The sequence below is a fragment of the Glycine max genome, chromosome 16, assembly GCF_000004515.6.
Source record: "Glycine max cultivar Williams 82 chromosome 16, Glycine_max_v4.0, whole genome shotgun sequence".
Lineage (NCBI taxonomy): Eukaryota > Viridiplantae > Streptophyta > Magnoliopsida > Fabales > Fabaceae > Glycine > Glycine max.
The window spans coordinates 38011852-38034532 of record NC_038252.2 but is presented as its reverse complement, the minus strand read 5'-3'; the positions used below and the strand labels follow the sequence as shown (position 1 = coordinate 38034532).

The window sequence follows — 22681 nt, the reverse complement described above, 5'->3', positions numbered from 1 at the left end:
TTTCTTCATTTTTTTTACATTTGTAATTCTACACATTTATGAAGAATGTATTAGATTAGTATTTTAAAATATTTTATAAGAATGTATTGATTTTTAAGATTTTAAAAAAATTATATGATTAGAATTTTATAATTTAGATTTTCATGAATTTATAATATATAAATTCATGAGATTCAAAAGAATTTGATAAATTTATAGGATTTTAAAAGACTTAATAAATTTTTAAAAAATTTAAAATTATAAAGAATTAATTAAAAGATAAAAAAGAGTAAAATCAATAAAAAAAATTAATTTTGTAATAGGTAATTGATTATAACTTTATATCTTCTTATATGTTGCATTTTTTTTTATAAGCAAACTATTTCATTGGTGCAAAAACTCAAACACTAGTAGTACTTGGATTTACAAATTTTGTTATGTTTTATGATTATTGAATTTTATTAATGATTATTGTTTATCATATGAATAGTATTTTTCTTAAAAAATATCTTATTATTTTTTGAATTTGATGGTTTTTTTTATTTTTTTTCCAAGACTTAAATATGACAATTTTTTAATGGCTCAATCCGATAATCAATCCAATTAAAATTTGATTGGGTTGACAAAAAAAAAGATAAACTTAATCTAATCCAACCCAATTAAGTTTAATTAGATTGAGTTAAAAAAATAGATAAGACTCGATCCAACCCAACCTACTTACACCCCTAGTTGAAAGACAAAGTGACAAATTCATCAAGGTTCTAAGAACAGATGAAGGAGGGGAGTACACACCAAAGGAATTTGAGTCATTTTGTGAAAAGTTTGACATTTAACATGAAGTCATAACTTCTTACACCCCTTGGCACAATGGATTGGCAGAAAGAAGGAATGGAATTGTACTCAACATGCTAAGAGCATGATGAAGCAGAAGAATTTGCCACATTCCTTTTGGGGTGACGCAGTTACCACAACAGCCTATTTGCTCAATAGATGTCCCACTAAAAGGCTCAAAGAAAAGGTGCCATATGAGTATTAGACTAGTAGAAAACAACTATGAGTCATTTGAGAATTTTGGGCTTTTTGTGTTTTAAAAATGAGAATGATGCAAACAGAAAGAAATTGCAAGATAAGAGTGAAGTCATGATTCTAGTTGGCTATCATGCCATTAGAGCATATAGACTTTTCAATCCAGCAAAGCAAAAAATCGAAGTGAGTAGAGATGTGATGGTGAGTGAGGTTGAGTCATGGGATTCGAAGAACCAAATGAGCAACCCGAACTCAATAATTCTAGTACAAAATGAAAAAGATACAACATCTAATGTGGCTTAGAACCAAAAATCACAAAGGGACAGGGAGTTTCCAGCCAAGTATACAAACTTTGAAATGCTTCATGAAATTGAAGTAACACCCGAAGGTGATTTAGTGCATTTTGCTTTACTGGCAGATGCAGAACCAATTGATCATGAAGAAGCCATGAAGGAATATGTTTGGAAGAAAGCAATTATGGAAGAATTAAAGGCTATTGAGAGGAACCACACTTAGGAGCTAGTTGAATTACCTTTGAACAAGAAATCAATTGATGTCAAATGGGTGTTTAAACTAAAACTAAATCCTAATGGGTCTATTGCAAGACACAAAGCTAGATTGGTGAGTTAGAGAATTCAAGAAAAAGCCTGGTGTAGATTATACAAAAGTTTTTGCACTAGTGGCTAGGCTTGAGACAATAAGGTTGTTTGTTGCCTTAGCTAGTAGTAATTGATGGCAAATTTGAATTCTTGAATGGTCCTTTAAATGTGATGGGTTTTTTTGAACTCCCTTCCTATGTGGAGTAAAAACCTAAATGAGAAGACCCATTTTGTCTCACTTATTTAAGTGGAGAGGGGTTAGATTAGGGTGAAAAAGAGAGACTCATTTGTGAGGTAAAAATAGTTACAAAACATTGAGAGAGAAAGGAGAGGAAAAATCATTGTGATTTTCACACACTCACTAGATAACGTTTTTCAGATTGCAATTTCGGATTTGTTCACCATTGGATCGAGCTAATTTTTGGACAATGGGTTCTACACATGTGATACTTCAAATTTTCCTATTGGATTGTCAAAAAGATATCTATAGAGGGAGATAAGTGTTTCACATTCTCTATTATACATTTTGGGTTTCATCTTCTTGTTTTTCTATTGTAAACATTGGTGTTCATATTTGGATTTGACTGTTTGTAGCATGTTTTAGTACACTTGTTAGAGACTCTCTTGTACCTTTATTGATTATAGTAGAGTTATTTCTTTAGTCTGAACGACTCATGGTTTTTACCCTTGCATTGAGGGGTTTTTCACGTTAAATGAATTGTGTCTCTTGTGTGTTCTTGATTTTTATTTTGCACTCTATATTTTATTGGTGTTCTTCATAGGTTTTTCCAAGTTAGGGAAAATTTATTTTCGCTACCTATTACTCTGTTATTGAGTTTGTTATTGTATTGATTTATTTTCCCCATCAAAGTGGTATCAGAGCTCTTTGGTTAAGGGGTTGTTTTTCTACTTGCTTGAACGATGGAGGCACATATGAAGATGGTATCCTTGAGTGGAGCAAACTATCACTTTTGGAAGGGCAAGATGAAGGACTTGTTATTTGTGAGGAATATGCATCTTCGAGTCTTTAGAACACAGAAGCCAGATTCTATGTCTAATGAAGAGTGGGGTTTTGAACATGAACGCGTATGTGGTTTTATTACACACTTTGCATATGAACCTATTTACAATCTTATTTCTCATGAGACACATGTGGGAACTATATGGCAAACTCTAGAGTCCTTGTATGCTTCTAAATCAGGGAGCAACAAATTGTACCTGTTGAAGAACTTTGTTGAATTGAAGTATAAGGACAAAATTCCATTTACTGAGCACTTGAGTGAATTTCAAGGATGTTGCGATCAATTGTTAGTCGCAGGTATCAACTTTGATGATGATGTGTTGGGATTGTTCCTATTAATAACTTTACCTGATTCGTGGAAGACATTTCGGGTTTCCATGATTAGTGTTGCCCCTAATGGTATTGTTACTTTGCAAATGGCAAAAACTAGTGCTCTTAATGAAGAGATGAGAAGAAAGGCGCAAGGTACTTCTTCTCAATCAGAAGTGCTTGCTACTGAAAACAGGGGGAGAAGCCAAGAGAAGAAGATGAAGGGTGATAGAGACAAGAGCAGGAGCAAGTCTAGGTCTCCATACAAGAATGTTGAGTGCCATTATTGTCACAAAACAGGGCATATCCCGAGGAATTGTTTTCTATGGAAGAAGGAGAGTAAAGACAAGAAGGATCATGATGATGACCGTGTGACTACTGCTACTAATGATGATCTTGTTATTCTCCATGACCTTGACTCACTTAATCTTGTATCTAATGAGAGCATGTGGATAATTGATAGTGGTGCTACACTGTATGTTACAGCCAGTAAGGAGTTATTCACATCTTACACTCCAGGTGATTTTGGAGTCTTGAAGATGGGTAATGATGGCGTGTCCAAGGTGATTGGTGTTGGTGATGTTTGTTTGCAAACCAACATGGGAATGTAGTTGCTACTTAGAGGAGTGAAACATGCTTCGGATGTCCGCTTTAATTTGATCTTTGTGCAGGTACTTGATGATGTTGGTTATGATAACCACTTTGGTTCTGCAAAGTGGAAACTCACCAAGGGTGATTTGGTTGTGGCCAAGAGGGAGAAAATTTAAAAGTTGTATTGCATGAAAGCTTTGGTTGCCTCTTTGTGGCACCGAAGGCTTAGTCATATCAGTGAGAATGGGCTGAATTGTTTAGCCAAGAAGGATATGCTTCCAGGATTGAAGAATGCAAATTTAGAGAAATGTTCCTATTGCATGGTTGGTAAACAAACCAGAGTATCCTTCAAGAAGCATCCTCCCTCCAGAAAATCTAAGTTGCTTGAATTGGTGCATTCAGATGTTTTTGTGGCCCTTTGAAGGTGAAATCCTTTAGTGTAACACTTTATTTTGTTACCTTCATTGATGACTATTCCAGGAAACTTTGGGTCTATGCTTTGAAGACGGAAGACCAAGTTCTTGAGATGTTCAAGGAGTTTCATGTCTTAGTTGAGAGGCAGTCAGGCAAGAAGCTGAAATGCATTCATACTGACAATGATGGGGAGTATTGTGGACCATTTGATGTCTACTGCAAGCAGCATGACATTGCTCATGAGAAAACTCCTCCTAAAAGTCCTCAACTGAATGGTTTGGCAGAAAAGATGAACAAGACATTAATTGAGAGAGTGAGATGTATGCTCTCTAAAGCAAAGTTACCCAAGCACTTTTGGGGTGAGGCAATGTACATGGCAGTGCATGTTATCAATCTTAGTCCTGTTGTTGCTTTGAATAGTGAGGTGCTGAACAAAATTTGGTTTGGCAAGAATGTGAAGTATGATCACTTAAGAGTTTTTGGTTGCAAGGCTTTTGTGCATGTTCCAAAGGATGAGAGATCCAAGTTGGATGCAAAGTCAAGGTAGTGTATCTTCATTTGTTATGGTGAGAATGAATTTGGTTACAGGTTCTATGATCCTGTTAAGAAGAAGCTTGTTAGAAGCCGTGATGTGAAATTCATGGGAAACCAAACCATTGAAGACATTAATAATGTGGAGAAGTCTACACCCAAGGAAGATAATGGTGTGACTGATTTTGAACCACTTCAGTCGCCTATTTAGAATCTGAATACTGATATTCAAAATGATGTTGGTGTCCAGCAACTTGGAGAGGAGGTTGATGTTCCTACTGCTGATGATGAAGATGAGCATGACATGTCATAAGATGAAAATCTTGATGATGCTACCGAACCACCTCAAGTTCAACTCATGAGGTCCAATAAGGAGAGACAACCTTTTAAGAGGTATTCTACTAATGAGTATGTGATCCTAACAGATGATGGAGAGCCTGGGTGTTTTAGAAAAGCCATGGAAAGTGAAGAAAAGAGAAAGTGGCTGGATGCAATGAAGTTTGAAGCTTGTTATGAGATCGTCGGTTTGGCAGTCACCTCCACATAGTTGTGAGGGAGGAGATTTGTTGGATTTTTTTGGGCTCCACTAATGATGACTGAGTTTGAAATGTCAAACTTGGGTAGATTGGCATATTTCATAGGCTTGGAGTTTGTAACAACATCAAGAATAATTGTTCTACATCAAAAGAAGTATGTTAGTGATGTACTAAAGAGGTTCAATATGGCGGATTATAACCCTGCAACAACTCCTGCAAAAGTGAGTATCAAGCTAGACAATATAAATGAAGATGATAAGTTGGTTGATTCCACATTGTTCAAGCAATTAGTTGGCTCTTTAAGGTACATATGCAATAGCACCTGATATTTGCTTTGCAATTGGTTTAGTGAGTAGATTTATGGTTGAACCGAGGAAGTCTCACTTAAAGATTGCCAAAAGAGTATTCAAGTACTTAAAGGGAACTCTGAAATATAGTGTGCTAGTTCCTAGTAATAAAGAATAGAAAGCAGTGGAGTTGCATGGCTATTCTGACTTGGATTGAAGTGGTGATAAAGTAGATAGGAAAAACACTTCAGGGAACTTGTTCAAGTTTTTAGGAGCACCAATCTTTGGTGTACTAAGAAACAACCTGTTATGGCTTTGTCATCTTGTGAGGCTGAATATATAGTTGGGTCATTTGCCGCATGTCAAGCTATATGGCTTGATTCATTGCTAATGGAGATAAAGATTAATGAGAAAAAGCCTATGCAACTATTAGTTTATAACAAGTTTGCTATTAATATGGCAAAGAACTCGGTTTCTCATGGTAGGAGTAAATATATTGAAACTAAATTTCATTTTCTATGGGAGCAAGTGAATAAGGGAATAATTGAAATCGTGTATTGTCCAACAAAATTGCAAACTAATGATGTGCTTACTAAAGCAATGAAAGCTAAGCGATCTAAGAAGTTAAGAAAAGAATTAGGAGTTTTGGCTCTTTGAATTAATGGAGGGTGTTAGATAGTTAATTCAAATAGGTTAGTTTTGTTAGTTATTAACTAAACTTGTGATGTACAACTCTATATAAGATAGAGTGCTTATGTGAAATAAACATAATAAATAAAAAATGTTACAAGTTTCTATCATTTTGTCTTTCTTCTCCTACACAACTATTTTGCTTACTAAATATAATCCCCATTAGTATACATATTAAAATCATGTCATTCTATTTCTACCTCAATTCTTAACAAAGAGAGGTTGGTGATAAAAACTAAAAGAGTAAAATATGATGTTATAGTTATTAAATTCAAAGTTTTTTTTTTCAAAAACATTAAATCCAAATAGTATGCATGCATTGAAAATGGTCTAAGAAAATCAGACTTATAAACCTATCTCTATTAAATAGGTCATCACTTAATAGTAAATCCTAATGTAATGCAAATGATTAAAATTGAAATAAAATATTTAATAAGAACACAAATATAAAAATTAAAAAGATAAAAAATAAAACGTTATAATTTTTATAGAAATTAAAAAGTTATTCAAGCCAAAGAAAACAATCGATGCTTGTTATAATATAATGATTCAGTTTAATATATTATTTTTAAAATACATCTTAATAATTTTTTTTTTTATGTTTGCTCACTTGAAATACCAGGTTATCTCCCCCCGGTACACAGGACCAATATAAATAAAATGTGAATAAGAGTAAATAAAAAATTAAACTAAATCATGCAAGCACAGAAAAAATAGACGTGATATCAACCAGTTTTAATTATTTGTTATTATAACAATTTTTTATTGCTATAGATTATAGATTTTATTATATTAATAATTAAGGTTCTGTTAAACAATATATATATATATATATATATATATATATATATATATATATATATATTCGAAATAATAGGAAGATAAATATTAATCCGTATCTGTAATACATTGATTAAGAGATTAAAATAAAAAAAGATTTATATCGAGACACGTAACTTTTTTATATTCTCTTATGGTTTATATTATAAATATTTTCCTTTTTTAAGTTTTTAATCAATATTACAATAACATTAGTTAGAGTATTTTGAATGAGATTTTTTTAAGGTTTTGTTAAGTGAAGAAATTATTTTTTATCGTTTCTTTTTTATTAGAGTAATGTGACAAAAAATTTCTTAAGAATAAAATATATAATTTATGCAAGAAATTGTAAAAAATTATTTTTTAATAATAAAAAATAATATTTATTTAATGCATAACAATACTATAATAAATTATAATTAAGTAAAAATAAAAAATATAAAAATATGAGTTTTTTAAAAATTTTAATCTGCAGTAAAATTATATATAAATTTCTTATAATAAGATGAAATTTTAAAAATCACAAAAAAATAACTTAAAAAACTCATTTAAACTAATTTGAATTGAAGATGTTATTAGCACAGGGAAACAATGGAGATTAATTAGAGGGGAAAGGACAGATTGAGAAGAGGTAAAAGAGAGTGGGTCCAGTCAATTACCGTTGGCAAACATTATAATAGTTGCCTATTGGGGTTTCCACTGCTTTCAACACAACCCCTTTTGATTCTTTGCATGCCCAACACGTGTCTCCACTCTCTCTACACCTATATCTTTTTTTGGACAAACAAAACAAAACAAGTAGTATTATAATTAAATAAGGATTTGTTTCTTGGAAGTAAAATTGAGTCTCCAGCCAGCATTTGACGACAGACACTAACTAAACCTACGGCTGGTTTAGGTCTGGTCTCCAACCACGTTTAGGTTTAGCTTGAGCGATGTCGGGCCTGTATAACTCCAACTTCTCACCAGTGAGAGCTGCTTCTCCTCAGATTAGAACCAACCCAGAAGTCGACAGGTATTTATGCTATTGAACTAGATTACTAGGGCTGACGTCAATCGCTCACTCTGAACTGAATTCAATTCTTTTGTGTTTTCAGTCAGTACCTTACGGAGTTGCTGGCAGAGCATCAGAAGTTTGGTCCCTTCATGCAAGCCCTTCCCATATGCAGTCGTCTCTTGAATCAAGGTTTCTTTTCTATTCTGGATCTCTGCCACTCACTTCACTTCCAACTTTTTAAAACCCCAGATTGCCACTGTAGAGCATAACGTGGTTTTGACTTTGTTCAAGTATTTGGCATGGTGTCTGTTGGGAAAATATGTTTTTTATGATTGGATGAGAGGTAAAAGAGAGGGGGAAGGGAAAAGTGACCAAAATCATAACCCGATAAGGAGGTAGATTTGTTTCTCCCCTCCTAAACAGGGAGATTAGTTCCTTCATTCCACAATATCTGCTCTTTCCTCTTGTTTAAAAACAATACAAATATTTATTTATCGTGGTTCTTTTCCATTTAGTAGTACATATGGGTTTCTCATTACAACAGTTCTCTCTGTGCAGAAATATTAAGAGTTTCTGGAATGCTGTCCAATCAAGGTTTTGGTGACTTTGACAGACTGCGGCATAGAAGCCCTAGTCCTATGGCTTCTTCAAACCTCATGTCAAGTGTCACTGGAACGGGATTGGGTGGATGGAATAGTCTTCAGCAGGAGGTGACTGCTACCTCCAAACTTTGTATCATCAATTTATGCTTGTCATCATCTGTTCATGGAGATGTCAATTTTGTTTTTGCTACTTTAAAAGACTGTTATATATTCTCACATATGCTTGTTTAATTCCTAAATTTGAAAGTGCTAAGATTTTGTCATTTACTGTTAGCCCAATGGCCTGGATTGTGGTGCAAGATTTATTCATCGCATGACATATTGTGCTTACTCCTTTTGTCGAATAACAGAATGCAAAGAAAGTAAAGCCTGTTCTTGGTAAAAGCAAAAGATGTTAGTTATATGTGAACTAAGGACCTTGGAAAAGAGAGAAAAGTGAATTTTTGGGTTTCCCCATAATTTACAATACCTAAAACCTATATCAATATGTAGCTTTCTACAAAAGATAAAATTGTGTGTGTGGGGGGGGGGGGGGGGGGGGGGGGGGGGGGGTGTTGTTCAAGTTCTGTTTTCTCCCCCATTTTTTGCTTCATAAACATAATAGGATTTGAAACCCTTCTTCCTTCAACATTCCGCAAAAGTTAACTCTATTTTGACCTTTGTCTTCATACTTTACATATCTTTGTAACTGTGTTCCATTCTTTCTTCTTCATTTAGACTTTCCAGTTTACATTCTGCTAATTTTTATATCTAATTTGCTGCATTCTTTTATTATTATTTTCACGATCATCCTTCATTTCTGACTTCATTACTATGTTCTTATTGCTCCTAGAGTCCTAGGCAGGTGATTATTTGCGTAAACTGTTACTTATTTATCATGAATTTATTTAATTATGGGTTCTTTTTCAATTTTGAGTATTATATGTTATTTTCTGGTTTTCTTTTTTTAAATGACAAAAAGACTTTGTCCCTAGTTCTAGTTCTTCATCATGTTCTTTTCTTGCAGTATTTGAGCTTTTATACATAGATAATGTTATTATTTTGCCCCCTGCTAAACAGAGATTACGCGGAACTCCTGGAATGACAATGGACTGGCAAGTTGCACCTGCAAGTCCTAGTTCATACACAGTTAAGAGGATTTTGCGCTTGGAAATTCCAGTTGATACATACCCCAATGTAAGCTCTTATATATTGATACCATTTTCGTAAAGACAAATCAATTAATTGATCAGACAGCTGAAAATTTTCTTTTCTATTTGTTGCATTAGTTCAATTTTGTTGGAAGACTTCTGGGACCCAGAGGCAATTCTCTAAAACGGGTAGAAGCTTCTACAGGTTGTCGTGTGTATATTAGAGGAAAGGGTTCAATAAAAGATCCAGACAAGGTAATGATGGTCTTGATATGACTTTCCAGGTCTAATATAGCAAAGTGTGAAATAAATGTGATGCTTATTTTTATTGATCTATATATTACTCTTGTTTAACGACTGAGATTATTATCCTTTTAATCTTACAGGAAGAAAAATTAAGAGGAAGACCAGGCTATGAGCATCTCAATGAGCAACTCCACATTTTGATTGAGGCTGATTTACCTGCTAATGTTGTTGACTTAAGACTCCGGCAAGCTCAGGAAATTATAGAAGAATTGCTCAAACCTGTGGTAAGTTACTTCTCATGTCTTAATCTTCTGCCCTGTGGGTTTGCTGTGTGAGCTGACTGCTATTGTGGTTTACTTTTATCTCCTGCCAGTATTAAATTTGTGATCCCAAAAAGTTCACATTTTTAAAAGCTTGAAAATTCAATAGGAAATGTAAACAAACAAGTTATTTGCATTGTTTTGAATTTTTTAAGTTAAATCTGAAGTTTGGCATGAACTTCAAAGGAGTCTAAGTTGACTTATTGGCATTCAGTTGAAGTTCAGATGGTTTACCTCTTGTACCTTTGCCTTTTTCCTGAAATATTCTGTTGGAATCACTTCAAGCTAGCAGATTAAGTTGGTGCAAAATATCTTAAAACATTGTGCAAATTAAACATTTTTCCTCAAGCTCTAGTATGTAGAACAATACCTCCCCTCCTTAACACAACCATCTTATTGTTGGAAATCAGAAATGCTGAAACTTCCATATGGTAACCACTTTGTTGATTAATCTTTTAGCTGTGAAGAGATTTTTATATTTACTCTCTGTTGTCAACTTTTGATATACAGGAAGAGTCTGAGGACTATATTAAGAGGCAGCAGTTGCGTGAATTGGCGATGCTGAATTCAAATTTCAGAGAAGAGAGTCCTGGACCAAGTGGAAGTGTATCTCCATTCAACTCCAGTGGAATGAAACGAGCTAAAACTGGCCGATGAAAGGTTTCCTTGTTACTTGTAGATGAGTGTTATTGTTTTGGAGCTATCTCAATCAAAGCATCTATGAAAGAATAGGCTAACAATTATTGCTGGCTAGTATTCTGGTGGTTTTAAATCCTCTCCCTTTATTTTACATTTTTCTTCTAAAACAACTGGAGTCAAAGCTAGAAAGATTTTTAGAGAGAAAAAAAATGATAATATAATTGGGTATTGAGAATAGGTGTGTTCAAATGAGTCTTTTTCTTGCACACTTCATACATTTATTATTGAATTTATTCTTGCATCTGTAACTTGTGAGAAGCATGAGATATATGTTATGGGTGAAGTTTTAGGTCTTGAGTGGATCAAATTTTGTGGGCATGTGACATGCCGGGTCTCATCAGTATTCAAAGATTAGTTATAGTATAGGTTGAATTTTTTTTAGTTGTTTGTCTCAAACATTTGTATTTTATTCACTGTGTTACAGTTATTGAACGATACATGTCATGTCACAGATATCTTTCCATGTATTGCAGAAGGAAAAACTGGTATTTGTTTATATAGAATATAGTATATACTATATTTGTTTTAGATTTATGCCATGTCAAATGGAAATAGATGGGATTATTCTCTTTGTTTGGTTTTTGTTAACTCCCTCAGAGAATCTGACACAGCGTTAGATATCAATCCCACGAACAAAGGAATTAATAAGTAATAACAAGTCTTAACCCCTTCAACATATGTAACTTGATTGCCAAACCTTTTAATAGGTCGAATTTTATGTCTCAGAAAAAAAAAGGGTGAAAGATGCTGCTAATTGTATTCTTTAGAGAATAATGACAATGATGTTTTGCTGCGAGTAACCAGGTGCAAACTCAAGAAATTTAGTGGGAGCAATGGAGACGAGAATTTGATGTTAGTAAGAGCCTCATGAATACTTTTTAGGAAAAAGTTATAGGAAATGTTTTTTTTTTTAATCTGCATAGTATATTCTGTATTGTGATTAAAATGATTAAATATTTTGAAGGCAAGTTTTAAAAATCTTCTCTATTGAATATGTTTTTATTAACTCATTTTTTCTCCGCATATGAAAAGAAAAGTTAAATACTATGAAAACTGCTTAATAAAATCTCATTATTAGAAGGATTATTAACCCAACTTTGAAGGAAAATTAGTAAATTAATAATTAAAGAATTATAAATCTACTTTCACACCTTATAAAAAAAGGGTTCGAATTTGTGTTTATATTTAGTGGTGAATCTTCCTTCCAAGTTTCAATAAGACTGTCTTAAGAAAATACATGTATGTAAAATGGTTAATTATCAATTTGATACTTAATTTGTTGTTCAAGTTTTTAAAAAGTTCAATTTCCAAAGTTTGTTTAAATGCATCAATTTAATATTTTCCGTCCATGGGGTTAGGATTGTGAATTTCTCACAACTTTTGTTTATTAATAATGATGTTTTTTTAACTGCCAATATATTTATTATTATTTTTCAAAAAATAAAATGATTCTCAATGGTGCATTTTAGAAAAATTTAAGGATCACATGTAATCTTTACAAAACTTAAAGAGTAAATTGGATCCTTTTTAAATAATTAAGACACCAAACTAAATTGATAATTAAGTAATGTAAAAAATCAAAACTAAGAAGGAAAAAGATCCTGCACCATGTGACAAATTGAGGAAAATGGATGCATTCCACACAGTTGTACAATCACACATTCATGTGTATTTAGACCATTTGATGAAGATCAGACCACTACTGATATTTTAAATGTGTATTCTAAGGTGTTTACAAAGATGGAAATACGATGAATACTGAGTAGTCAGATTTGAAATTGAGTGAGGTGGAGCGCAGTCCGATATTTGGTGGTCGACGTGGCAGCTGAGAAATTTGAAATCCCAGAATCAAACAAACACTAGCTCAACTTCTTTCCCTATCAAAATTAGGTGGCTTAGGTTTTTGATTTGTTCTTGTTTTGTATCTTTCCTCCAAGGTGTTTTATTTATTAGATTCTTCTCACACTCTTCACTTTTTTTCGCATATCGCTCCACCACTTATTTTTTTACCCCACCCACCAATTATCTTCTCTTCTCTTCCGCCAAGGTAATCCCTTCCCTCTCCAATAATCAAACAATCTCACTTTTTTCTTTTGATACATTCAATCTCAAAAATTGTTTTAAAAATGGCAATGGCAGCCCAAGCCATGGCTCAATTCCGTTTCTCTCCTCTATCTTCTCATTACCGTTACCATTACCAGTACAATTACCATTCCACCCCTTCTTTCCCGTCCCCGCGACGTCACCCCCGCAACCAAAGGCTCCACCTTTCCTTCTCCGGCGGAGACAGAGGCGGAAGCGGCGGCGGCGGAGGAGGAGGAGATTCCGATGGAGGAGGAGGCGACAACGAGAAGAACGTGGGATTGGGAGTTGTGGGAATGGTGTTAAACGGATGGAGATCGAGAGTAGCAGCGGACCCACAATTCCCATTCAAGGTGTTAATGGAGGAACTGGTGGGAGTGAGTGCGGCGGTGGCTGGTGACATGGCCACGCGGCCCAAGTTCGGTCTGAACGAACTGGACTTGGTTTTCTCAACTCTTGTTGTGGGGTCCATTCTGAATTTCATCCTCATGTATCTGCTGGCACCAACGTCTTGTTCTTCTTCTAGCTCCACACTACCATGGATCTTCGCCAGGTGTCCCAGCAGCCACATGTTCGAAGCGGGGCCTTACGGGAGCGTGGAGCGTTTGGGGACTCTGTTGTACAAGGGGGGCGTGTTCGCGCTGGTGGGGCTTGGCGCCGGGCTTGTAGGAACAGCGATATCGAATGGGCTGATCGCGACGAGGAAGAAGGTGGACCCGACGTTCCAGAGCCCGAACAAGTCTCCCCCTATGGTTCTGAACGCCTTCACTTGGGCGGCGCACATGGGTGTGAGCAGCAATGTGAGGTACCAGACTCTGAACGGTGTGGAGTTTCTTTTGGACAAATGGCTTCCTCCTTTGCTCTTCAAGTTCTCTGTTTTGGCTCTTAGATTCATCAACAACGTTGCTGGAGGGATGACCTTTGTCATGCTCGCTAGGTTCACCGGCTCTCAGGCTGCTGCTGCTGCTGCTGTTCCTGTTCCTGTTCCTGTTCCTAAACACTCTTAATTACTTTGGGTCTAGTACTTTGGAATTACTCATGACGTGCCACCTTGTCCTGAGAGAACCAACAATTAAATGCACTATTTATTTTTATTAGCTCTTGTTTCATTTGCATCTTTTTCACGGCCACTTCATTTACTTAATATAGTGTTGTTTTTCAAACTAACACGTTCTGTTCGTGGGACTGATGTGGACCTATATTTATTAATTACATTTAACGCAGGCTAGTGTTAGTCTTGCTTCAAGTATCATTCCGTATAGCAGCCAGGGACTACAACTAAAGCTTTCAGAAAACTGGATAGATAGGATCCGTCACGCGTATGAAATGCCACCATATAAAAGTTTCCAGTCTTCCATAACTTATTTGGCATTACTAATGCAAAAATTGAAAGATTTAACAATTTGTAATGCCACAACCCACAAGTGCCGTTTCTCATAAACGTATAAACCATCCATATAGTATTGTGCAATTATTATTTTCTTAACGCGAGGGAAACATGTAAATGAAACTCGCAGCAAGATTCGAACATGTAAATGAAACATATGCTAGTTCAAGATAAAAGAAACATTATTATTTTTTACATCAATTTTATTTTATGTATAATCGATATAAAAAATGTTATATTTATGTCAGTTATATGTATACTTGATGTAAAAAGTTATTATTATTAGTTTGGTTTTACCTTAATCTACATCCAAATAAAAAAAAATAACATATTTTAATTTTGTGAGGATGAAAATTTTAGTGTAGTAAACATTTTCAAGGATGAAAAACATGTGTTAGCATGTGAATGTTCTGCATGAAACTATCAGTGTAAAATGCAGGCGCGCTCTATTTGTAACAGCCCGAATGATAAAAAAGAATTTGATCAGCTGAAGCAGGCAATTTAGACTGTGGATGTTCTGTATGAAACTATAAGTGTCACTGTATATCATCAATTTTATCTGACAGTCTCTGGTGCAGAATTGCAGTAAGGTGTGCGCAACCAAGCTAATTTAGTGAATATAATGAGGCCGCAGGTGCTCTTTTGCTTGTCCAACCTAAGTGCTCTCTTAACTAACTACATTTCCAATACTTGGAAGTTGGAATCATAACTCCACCACAAGCAAGAACCATTATGTGATCAATCGCTGCAACAACCATATGCTTTTGGTGCAGCTACTCCCAGTGCAAGTCCTTCAGTCAAAGCATGTATATGTAGAGCAACCGCACCACATGATATGAATGATTGAAACACTCATGGACAAATTGCAAGGAGTGGCACAACAGAAACAAATCCTAATTTTGAAGACAAGGTCGCCGCGCACCAAGAACGAAGGCAACAACAGATGCTATGCCCATGAGAGAGCAAATCCAACCAGAAAAATCCCACCAGGGCCAAAAAATAATGAAACAAAGAAGCCGAAAGCATCCTTCGAGCTGTAAACAAAATAAAGAGATAAAATGTGAATTGTGTGGTAGAGTTGATATGATCATACAAAAGCTGAAGCATTTCTGATATTTAAAATTTAAAAACAAAATCAAAGAACTTGAGCAATGATATTGAATAATACCACTCAAATAATGCTACACACTCATGAAAAATCAGCCAAGATATGACTAAATTCAAGATTAAAGGCTAGTTTATTTGGATTAGAAAATGCTAAAGACTACTGATCTAGCAACTAGCGTTTTCCTAACCAATTACTACATGACTGATTAAAAATAATATACAAACTTACTTGTAGTAACGGTTGAAATTCTGAAAAAGGGTGCTTAGAGCTTCCATAAATGCTACTGAAAGTGTTGCAGCTGATGCAACTTGTGAAGCAGAGGCTTCCTGTATCCAAAAGTATGAGGAACTGATATATTATATATCTGAAAACATTTACCGATAAAAAAAACATACATCTGAAAATAATATACTGCAAACACGTGTGGCCCAAAGAGCTGAATTCGGACAAATTTGTCGAAGTAATCAGGCAATAAAACAATGAAGACATTGCCACCCCTCTTTCAACATATTCCGGACCCATATGTTTTCTCTATCCCTAATTATAAGACTCCCTCAATTAATTTATATCCCTTAAGAAAAGTAATTAATTTAATTAATCATATTAAATATGTCTATTACTTGTACTATCATTCTAAAATTATCATTTTCTTATCTCTCTATCTACTTAATTATTTCTCATTAAATATGCAAAGATGTAATAATGCTCCATAACATGGCATTCTGAGGATAGACGCCCCTTGATGCTCACAGCCAATCCCTCTGGAATGTTGTGTGCCGCAATAGCCAAAGTTACCAATAAGCCATGAGAGAAACCCTTTGAGGCACCAAAAGAATGGTACAAGAACAACTATGGTTGCATCAGCACCCTTTATATCTCACACGCTTACTTCCCCATATTGCTCAAGAAACTGAAATTCGAAAACTATATAACAATCAAGAAATTATCATCTCATCAAAATTGCTAATGATGCCAAGGGAATATGTAGCCCCCGCCAAAAAATAAGAAAACTTGACAGGGGGCTTATTCCTATTCCTATCCTAAGAAAAATGTGACAGAGTAGAACTATGAGTGTAACGATTTAGATTGTTTTTTTAGCATTGCTATATTTGAAGCCAGCCCCTTAAGGTATAACGAAAATTGTTTAGAAATTCATGATAAGAAACGATGAAGAAAAAGACATGTATATGGAAGCAGCAGTGAAGAAAGATAGTGGTACCTTCTTACACAACCAATATTAGTAATTAATTCACATGTTCATTGGGTGATAAGGAAAATAAAATAAAATGGAAAGCAGAGAAATGATTGTTTGAAAGTGTGGAAATAGACAAGCGAGCAAAGACGACTTGGGTATTTAACTCACGGGCTCATTGGCATAGTTACAAAATCGGTCGGACCAGTTATGTAATTAATTTGAGATCAACTGGTCAAATTCAATCAGTTAGATACCAGATCTCAATTAGGTTAGCAAGTTATCAATTATTATTTTAAATATAATATAGATGAATTTTTCTTAATAAATAATATATAATTTAAAATTTTTAATATATATTAAACCAAATCACACTAATTATTAAGACAATTGAATGACTAACATAACATACTAGAAGATCAATCATAGGTTTCAACAGCTATGCCTTTTCCTTTTAATTTCTAGGAAGTTGCCGGTAAGCCCGATAAGTTTTAGGGTATTTAAAGCACTGCTCATCATCCTTGAAAAAGTCATCCTAATGCCAACTAACCACCTCGCGCATTTTCCACCTGTTTCCTCACACATCCATTTTTAATTTCTATCCCTTTCTACACACATAAAGATAAAGATGAGGTTGAAGATAAAAATTGTGCAGCGAATAGTTGCGGGACTAACATATTTGTTAGCCTTATTAACCAAACTAGTATTGATGAACCAAAAGGTAAAGGTTCAGAAGAAAACCGATGATGAGTCAGACAGGTATGGTCTGAGTTGGAGGCTGGCGGTTGAAACAAACAATGCGTATCCATGGCGAACGGTCCCAGAGAAGTGCTACAACCACGTCCAGAACTACATATCTGGCGGTCAATACCACAATGACCTCGAAGTTATCGTGGAACATATCTTGTCATATGCCTCTAAGATTCCTCTTGCCGGTGATGGCATGGATGCCTGGATTTTGGATGTTGACGACACTTGCATCTCCAACATATCTTATTACAAAGGAAGAAGATTCGGGTAATGAAAATGCTGACCAATATGTATTTTTTTTATGGTGTTCTTAATAAATATTTTGATTATATATATATATATATATGTATATGTGGCATGTGCAGGTGCGACCCATTTGACTCAGCGATATTCAAGGCATGGATTATGAAGGGAATGTGTCCCGCAAATCCTGCCGTGCAGCGATTGTTTAATGAGTTGATAGAGAGAGGATTCAAAGTGTTCTTGTTAACAGGTAGAGACGAAGCAACTCTCGGTGAAATCACCATTGGCAACTTGCGTAACGAGGGATTCATCGGCTACCAACGTCTTATTTTGAGGTAATTATATGCACCAAATATGTTAACTTCTTTTCCCACCAAGCTTGCTTAGTTATTAGGCATATAGGGACTATTATTTAAGACAAAAGAGCCTCTATGGAATAATGCTAAGATAACAGTTAGAATTTCACACGCTTCAAACACGTATAACTTGGAATCTGTTCGTTATATGACAGAAAATTATAATTTATTTCATTTCATGAACTTATGGATGGAGATGATGACATGATGTGTATTAAATTATGTAATTAATTTCTTAGTCTTGCACGTTTCGTTCCTAACTATATTTTTTTTCTCCAATTCACATTTTTTTAAAATAGTTAATTTAATTAATTATATGAAATCTATCAATTAATTATACTATTATTTTAAAAATATTTTTTTTCTTATCTTTCTATTCACTTAATTATTTTTTATTTTTTTAAAAATAATTAAATAAAGATATACAGTACAAAATAATAATAATTAATACATCTAAAAATTAGAAAAATAAATAAATAAACTTTTAAAGAGAATCTTATAATTAAGGAAGGAGATATTAACTGATAAATTAATAAATAAATTATTTATTTTAATTATAAAAAATCAAATAACTTTTTTATTTAATAGTCTCTTCCATTTTAGAATATATGATGATTTAAAGAAAAAATAATTTCAAAATATATTGATGAAAAACCTTAAACTTAAACGTGATATATTCTAAAATAAAAGAAGTAATAATAAAGCAATCAATAAAAATGGTATTGGCGCAAATCAATAGGAAGAGAGAGCACAGGATAAAACATATGGCTTAATTGATGGTATGACGTGGATTCCAAATATTTGTTGACCTTGGGTAAGCGTAACTTCCTAGAAGGACTCCTGTTCTATAAGTATGAGTTTTGTCTCTATCCATTCATTATTTAACATGTTCTTCAGTCAATCTTCTTTGGACGAATATTTCACCTCATATATATGCATGCATATTCTGAAAAACAATTTAAAATAACTTAATTATAAAGTCGGCAAGTAATAAAACGGCTGGAATTAGGTACTGTATATAGAGTTGTAAAGGAAACGACATAAAATCTTATAAAGTGAGTTGACAAAGTCCGAAGCATTGGCACTTGCCTTCCCTTCATTATCTGTTGTTTAACAGCCAGTGGCATGGATATTGTCCATAGAAATTAGCAAAAGGACATGGAAAATGTGCAGAAATCGTGCATTTCCACGTCCATTTTTTCCACTGGCATGCCATTCTATTTATATTCAATGACTTTCATTAATGCCATATATATCACATCATGCAACCAACACTTGAGGAGAGATAGCAAGTAACTTGCACTCCATTAAATAGGAATGTCAATTTGAGTTTTGAAAATCAGCTTTTCTCAAGCATATAAATAAAATTAATTGGTTAAAGTATTCTTTTGGTCTTATATTTTTTATTTTTATGGTTTGAAAGTGATTTTTTAGTCTCTATAATTTACATTTTAATTTTTTTTTAGTCTTTATAGTTTTGAAAATAATTTTTTAATTCTTATAATTTGTATTTTAATTTTTTATACTTTATATTTTAATTTTATTTTAATCATTACTATGAGTAATATTATCAATTACAATTAACTATAAAAATATTAGTAAGTAATTCATAACTAATTTATCGTATGATAATTTATAAAAAAATAATTGATAATTTATAATTAATTTGTAGCTAATTATTTTTATATTTTTTTTGTAGTAAGGATTAAAAGGTAATTAAAATATAAATTATAAGGACTAAAAATATCACTTTCAAACTATAGAAATTAAATGAAAATTAAAATATAAATTATAAGGATTAAAAAAATAATTTTAAATTACAGGAACTAAAAATTAAAATGTAAATTATAAGAATTAAAAAAATCACTTTTAAATTATAATAACTAAAAAAATAAAAATCATAAAATTATTGGGACCAAAATAAGTAATTTAATCAAATTAATTTTTATAAGTGGTTAATGAACTAAACGATATTTTTGATGACACCAAAACTATTATATCAAAGTGCATGCCATGTCATTAGGAAAGAAAATTATATAGATATATTAAAATTAATATCTGTGTTGGAGTGGGCGTGCAATTGCCACCCACTAATTCTCGACCATGCTTTAAGGATGTGATTGGTGTCCGCTAATTATTAGAATTAGCAGTATAGAACTTTCTTCCAAAATGAACCAGCATGGTGCAAAGTAAATTATGGGAGTCAAATACTTCATCTTTAAAAAAAAGTATTTTAAACTTGACAGATTAGTTTATTGAAGTAATTATTTTATGCTTCCCTCATCCCTGTGTATTACATAACGATGCTTTAAGTTTATTTGATTTGATTGTGTGATATGAACAAAAAATACTGCTTGAATGAAATAAAAAGGGCAATAGACTTAGTCAAACTATATATAACTTTTTCAATTTTTTTCTTTATAAACTTATGGTTGAATTACAAAGTCTACACCGCCATGCTGACAATGCATAAATTGGATTGCTTGCGTATTGTCCTAGTCGACATCGTGCATGCAAAATCAATAAAGAAAGATTCCGAAAGCTCCTCTTTATTTACTTTTCCTCTACTATTTCTAGAATACGAGACAACTATACCCAAACTTTTGATTGAGCAGGTCTCGCTTAACCAGCTTGATCTTAATATTTTTAATCATTAGTTAGCGAAGACTTGTAATATTCAGGGTCTTGGGTCAATATTATGCAAATTAAAGGTTGATTAATCATGAGGTAAAGTTGATTATTGGAATCCATTAAGATCAGCTCAATGATGAAAATTTTGAATAATTAATTTGTACAAGAACCTTGTATACAAAAAAAGTTTACAATTGTTTATGAATTGTTTGGTTTTTGTAGGAGCGCTCAATACAAAGGGCAAAGTGCAGTGAGATACAAGTCTGCAATTCGGAAGGAGATAGAAGGAGAAGGGTACAGGATATGGGGAAATGTGGGAGATCAGTGGAGTGATCTTCAAGGAGAGTGTTTGGGCAAACGTACTTTCAAGCTCCCCAATCCCATGTATTTCATTTCCTGATCAAATCTAGTTATATTTAGAATGTGTTTGTTTTATAATTGAAATGTATCGACACACATTTCAATGCATCCTTTTGTGAGAAGTAATCATTCATGTTTGAAACTTCCACAAGGGAAAAATAAACACATACTTAGTAGTATTTTACCTTCAACTTTATATCTAGCTGCATTCCCCTTCTAAGCTTAATGGTACTTATTTTCGACTTGTACTCAAGAAACAAATGCTTTGGCTACATACCGAATTTCAGAATTGATCTTGTCTTATTCGACTTATGGTTATTATCACAATATTATATAGGTTTAAATATGTTGTTGGTTTATGATAAATATTTATTTGTTATATTTAATTTCTAATAAATTTTTCTTTCGGATAAGATATTTAATATTTAAATTTTTTTATCTTAAGTCCCTATCCGTAGTCGAGATCCGTTATTTGCTTACATGATTATTAACTGGCCACGTAACCATGCGACGTGTGATGTCATATGTACTCGTTATTTGAGTAGGATTACACGTGTCACTGCCACCTCATCAATAACCTCTCCCATCTCGTCTATGATCGTCATTTCACCCACCACCACTCCCCCTTCGACACCGATCAGTCCTCCTCCACCTGCTTGTGCACATGCAGTCAGAACCAACTCAAAAGTTTTCCCATCAGATAGCACCCTTGCTTGCTTCATCTGTGGGAAAACCAATAAACCATCACACCCTAAACCATTACTCGTGTACCCACCAATCATCAAAATGCCAGGAAGCGATGTTTCTGTCCAGCATTTGATCAAACACTTGGCGGGCATTCTTCACACTGCCACATTTGCAGTACATCCTAATCAATCTGTTGCTCACACAAATGCAAGAGTGCAAGATAAATGCCATAATCAGCAAAAGCACCTTGACCCATGAGTTCCAATACTTGATCAAGGTTACCCTCTTCACACAGGGCCACCAAGTCCACATTCAAGTGGTTTTGGTTTTGATGGTCGAGCTTCAATTTCTGTTCATTGGGATGTTTCTCCTTATGCAAAGGATAGATTTTGTGAGTGGAAAGACTACTGGTGTTACCGTTTGGACGCCTGCTAGTGTCGAGAACCGCGTAGGTACATAAAAAAACAAAGGAAGAGAAATGGGTGAAGAGCTCCATGCTTTCTACTCTGCTAGTGTTCTAGTAGCTATCGCTAATAAAATATCTAGTTTATCGCTCCCCGACACTATCAATCGTGAAAGTAGATCTACGGAGAAGTGAGAGAAAAGAAATGGCGCTTGCGGATTTGGTTGTTTCACATGTCTAGATGGGGTAGTTGCATTGAGTGCTTGACCCGATTCTTGACGGTGGTGACTTCGTCGCTGCCATCGCGAAGCTTGCATTCTGGTGAGTTGCGGCGGATAAGGATGACCGCTCGGACGTGAGGGAGGTGGTGGAGGAGTTGAAGTGGGTGCGGAACAGAACAAAACACTCAAACGATATTGTTTTTCAAATACACGTGATATTACATGTCCCGTGTCTACATGACGGATTAACCGTTAAATAAGCAGATAATAGATTTCAATCAACACAAGACTTTAAATAAAATTTTTCAAACATTAGAAACAATTTTGAAGGAAAAATTTATTAAGAATCAAATATAAAAAATAAATATTTATTAAGTATAAAAACTTATTTAAGCCTATTATATATTAATGTCATTGTGGGGGTTCTAGATTAACTTAGTAAACTACTTTGCATGCTAGTGCCCT

At 33.9% G+C, this 22681-nt stretch overlaps 3 protein-coding genes and 1 long non-coding RNA gene across 4 annotated transcripts; 3 read left to right on the top strand and 1 right to left on the bottom strand.

Moving 5' to 3' along the window:
- Window positions 1-7603: 7603 nt before the first annotated feature.
- LOC100791899 (KH domain-containing protein At2g38610) lies at window positions 7604-11324 on the top strand. Its single transcript, XM_003548286.5, has 7 exons — window positions 7604-7817; window positions 7900-7988; window positions 8358-8509; window positions 9461-9577; window positions 9670-9786; window positions 9918-10061; window positions 10608-11324. The coding sequence occupies exons 1-7, from the start codon at window positions 7738-7740 to the stop codon at window positions 10752-10754; spliced, it is 846 nt and encodes a 281-aa protein (XP_003548334.1). The 5' UTR covers window positions 7604-7737; the 3' UTR covers window positions 10755-11324.
- A 1178-nt stretch (window positions 11325-12502) lies between these two features.
- LOC100792419 (protein RETICULATA-RELATED 3, chloroplastic) lies at window positions 12503-14045 on the top strand. Its single transcript, XM_003548287.5, has one exon. The coding sequence runs from the start codon at window positions 12923-12925 to the stop codon at window positions 13883-13885; it is 963 nt and encodes a 320-aa protein (XP_003548335.1). The 5' UTR covers window positions 12503-12922; the 3' UTR covers window positions 13886-14045.
- A 376-nt stretch (window positions 14046-14421) lies between these two features.
- Window positions 14422-17440, bottom strand: LOC106796559 (uncharacterized). Its single transcript, XR_001385507.3, has 3 exons — window positions 17307-17440; window positions 15602-15699; window positions 14422-15299 (listed from the first exon to the last, which is right to left on the bottom strand). It is a non-coding gene; the product is annotated as an uncharacterized lncRNA (long non-coding RNA).
- LOC102661443 (acid phosphatase 1) lies at window positions 16908-21201 on the top strand. Its single transcript, XM_006599682.4, has 3 exons — window positions 16908-17582; window positions 17681-17893; window positions 20768-21201. The coding sequence occupies exons 1-3, from the start codon at window positions 17194-17196 to the stop codon at window positions 20943-20945; spliced, it is 780 nt and encodes a 259-aa protein (XP_006599745.1). The 5' UTR covers window positions 16908-17193; the 3' UTR covers window positions 20946-21201.
- Window positions 21202-22681: the final 1480 nt, after the last annotated feature.

What these genes read in the sequence shown, in the direction of transcription:
- LOC100792419 (XM_003548287.5), top strand. Translation starts at nt 12,923, where the DNA reads ATGGCAATGGCAGCCCAAGCCATGGCTCAATTCCGTTTCTCTCCTCTA.
- LOC102661443 (XM_006599682.4), top strand. Translation starts at nt 17,194, where the DNA reads ATGAGGTTGAAGATAAAAATTGTGCAGCGAATAGTTGCGGGACTAACA. An exon ending in TACAAAGGAAGAAGATTCGG is followed by an intron (nt 17,583 to 17,680) that starts GTAATGAAAATG and finishes TGGCATGTGCAG; the next exon opens with GTGCGACCCATTTGACTCAG. An exon ending in TACCAACGTCTTATTTTGAG is followed by an intron (nt 17,894 to 20,767) that starts GTAATTATATGC and finishes TGGTTTTTGTAG; the next exon opens with GAGCGCTCAATACAAAGGGC.
- LOC100791899 (XM_003548286.5), top strand. Translation starts at nt 7,738, where the DNA reads ATGTCGGGCCTGTATAACTCCAACTTCTCACCAGTGAGAGCTGCTTCT. An exon ending in ACCAACCCAGAAGTCGACAG is followed by an intron (nt 7,818 to 7,899) that starts GTATTTATGCTA and finishes TTGTGTTTTCAG; the next exon opens with TCAGTACCTTACGGAGTTGC. An exon ending in CAATAAAAGATCCAGACAAG is followed by an intron (nt 9,787 to 9,917) that starts GTAATGATGGTC and finishes TTAATCTTACAG; the next exon opens with GAAGAAAAATTAAGAGGAAG.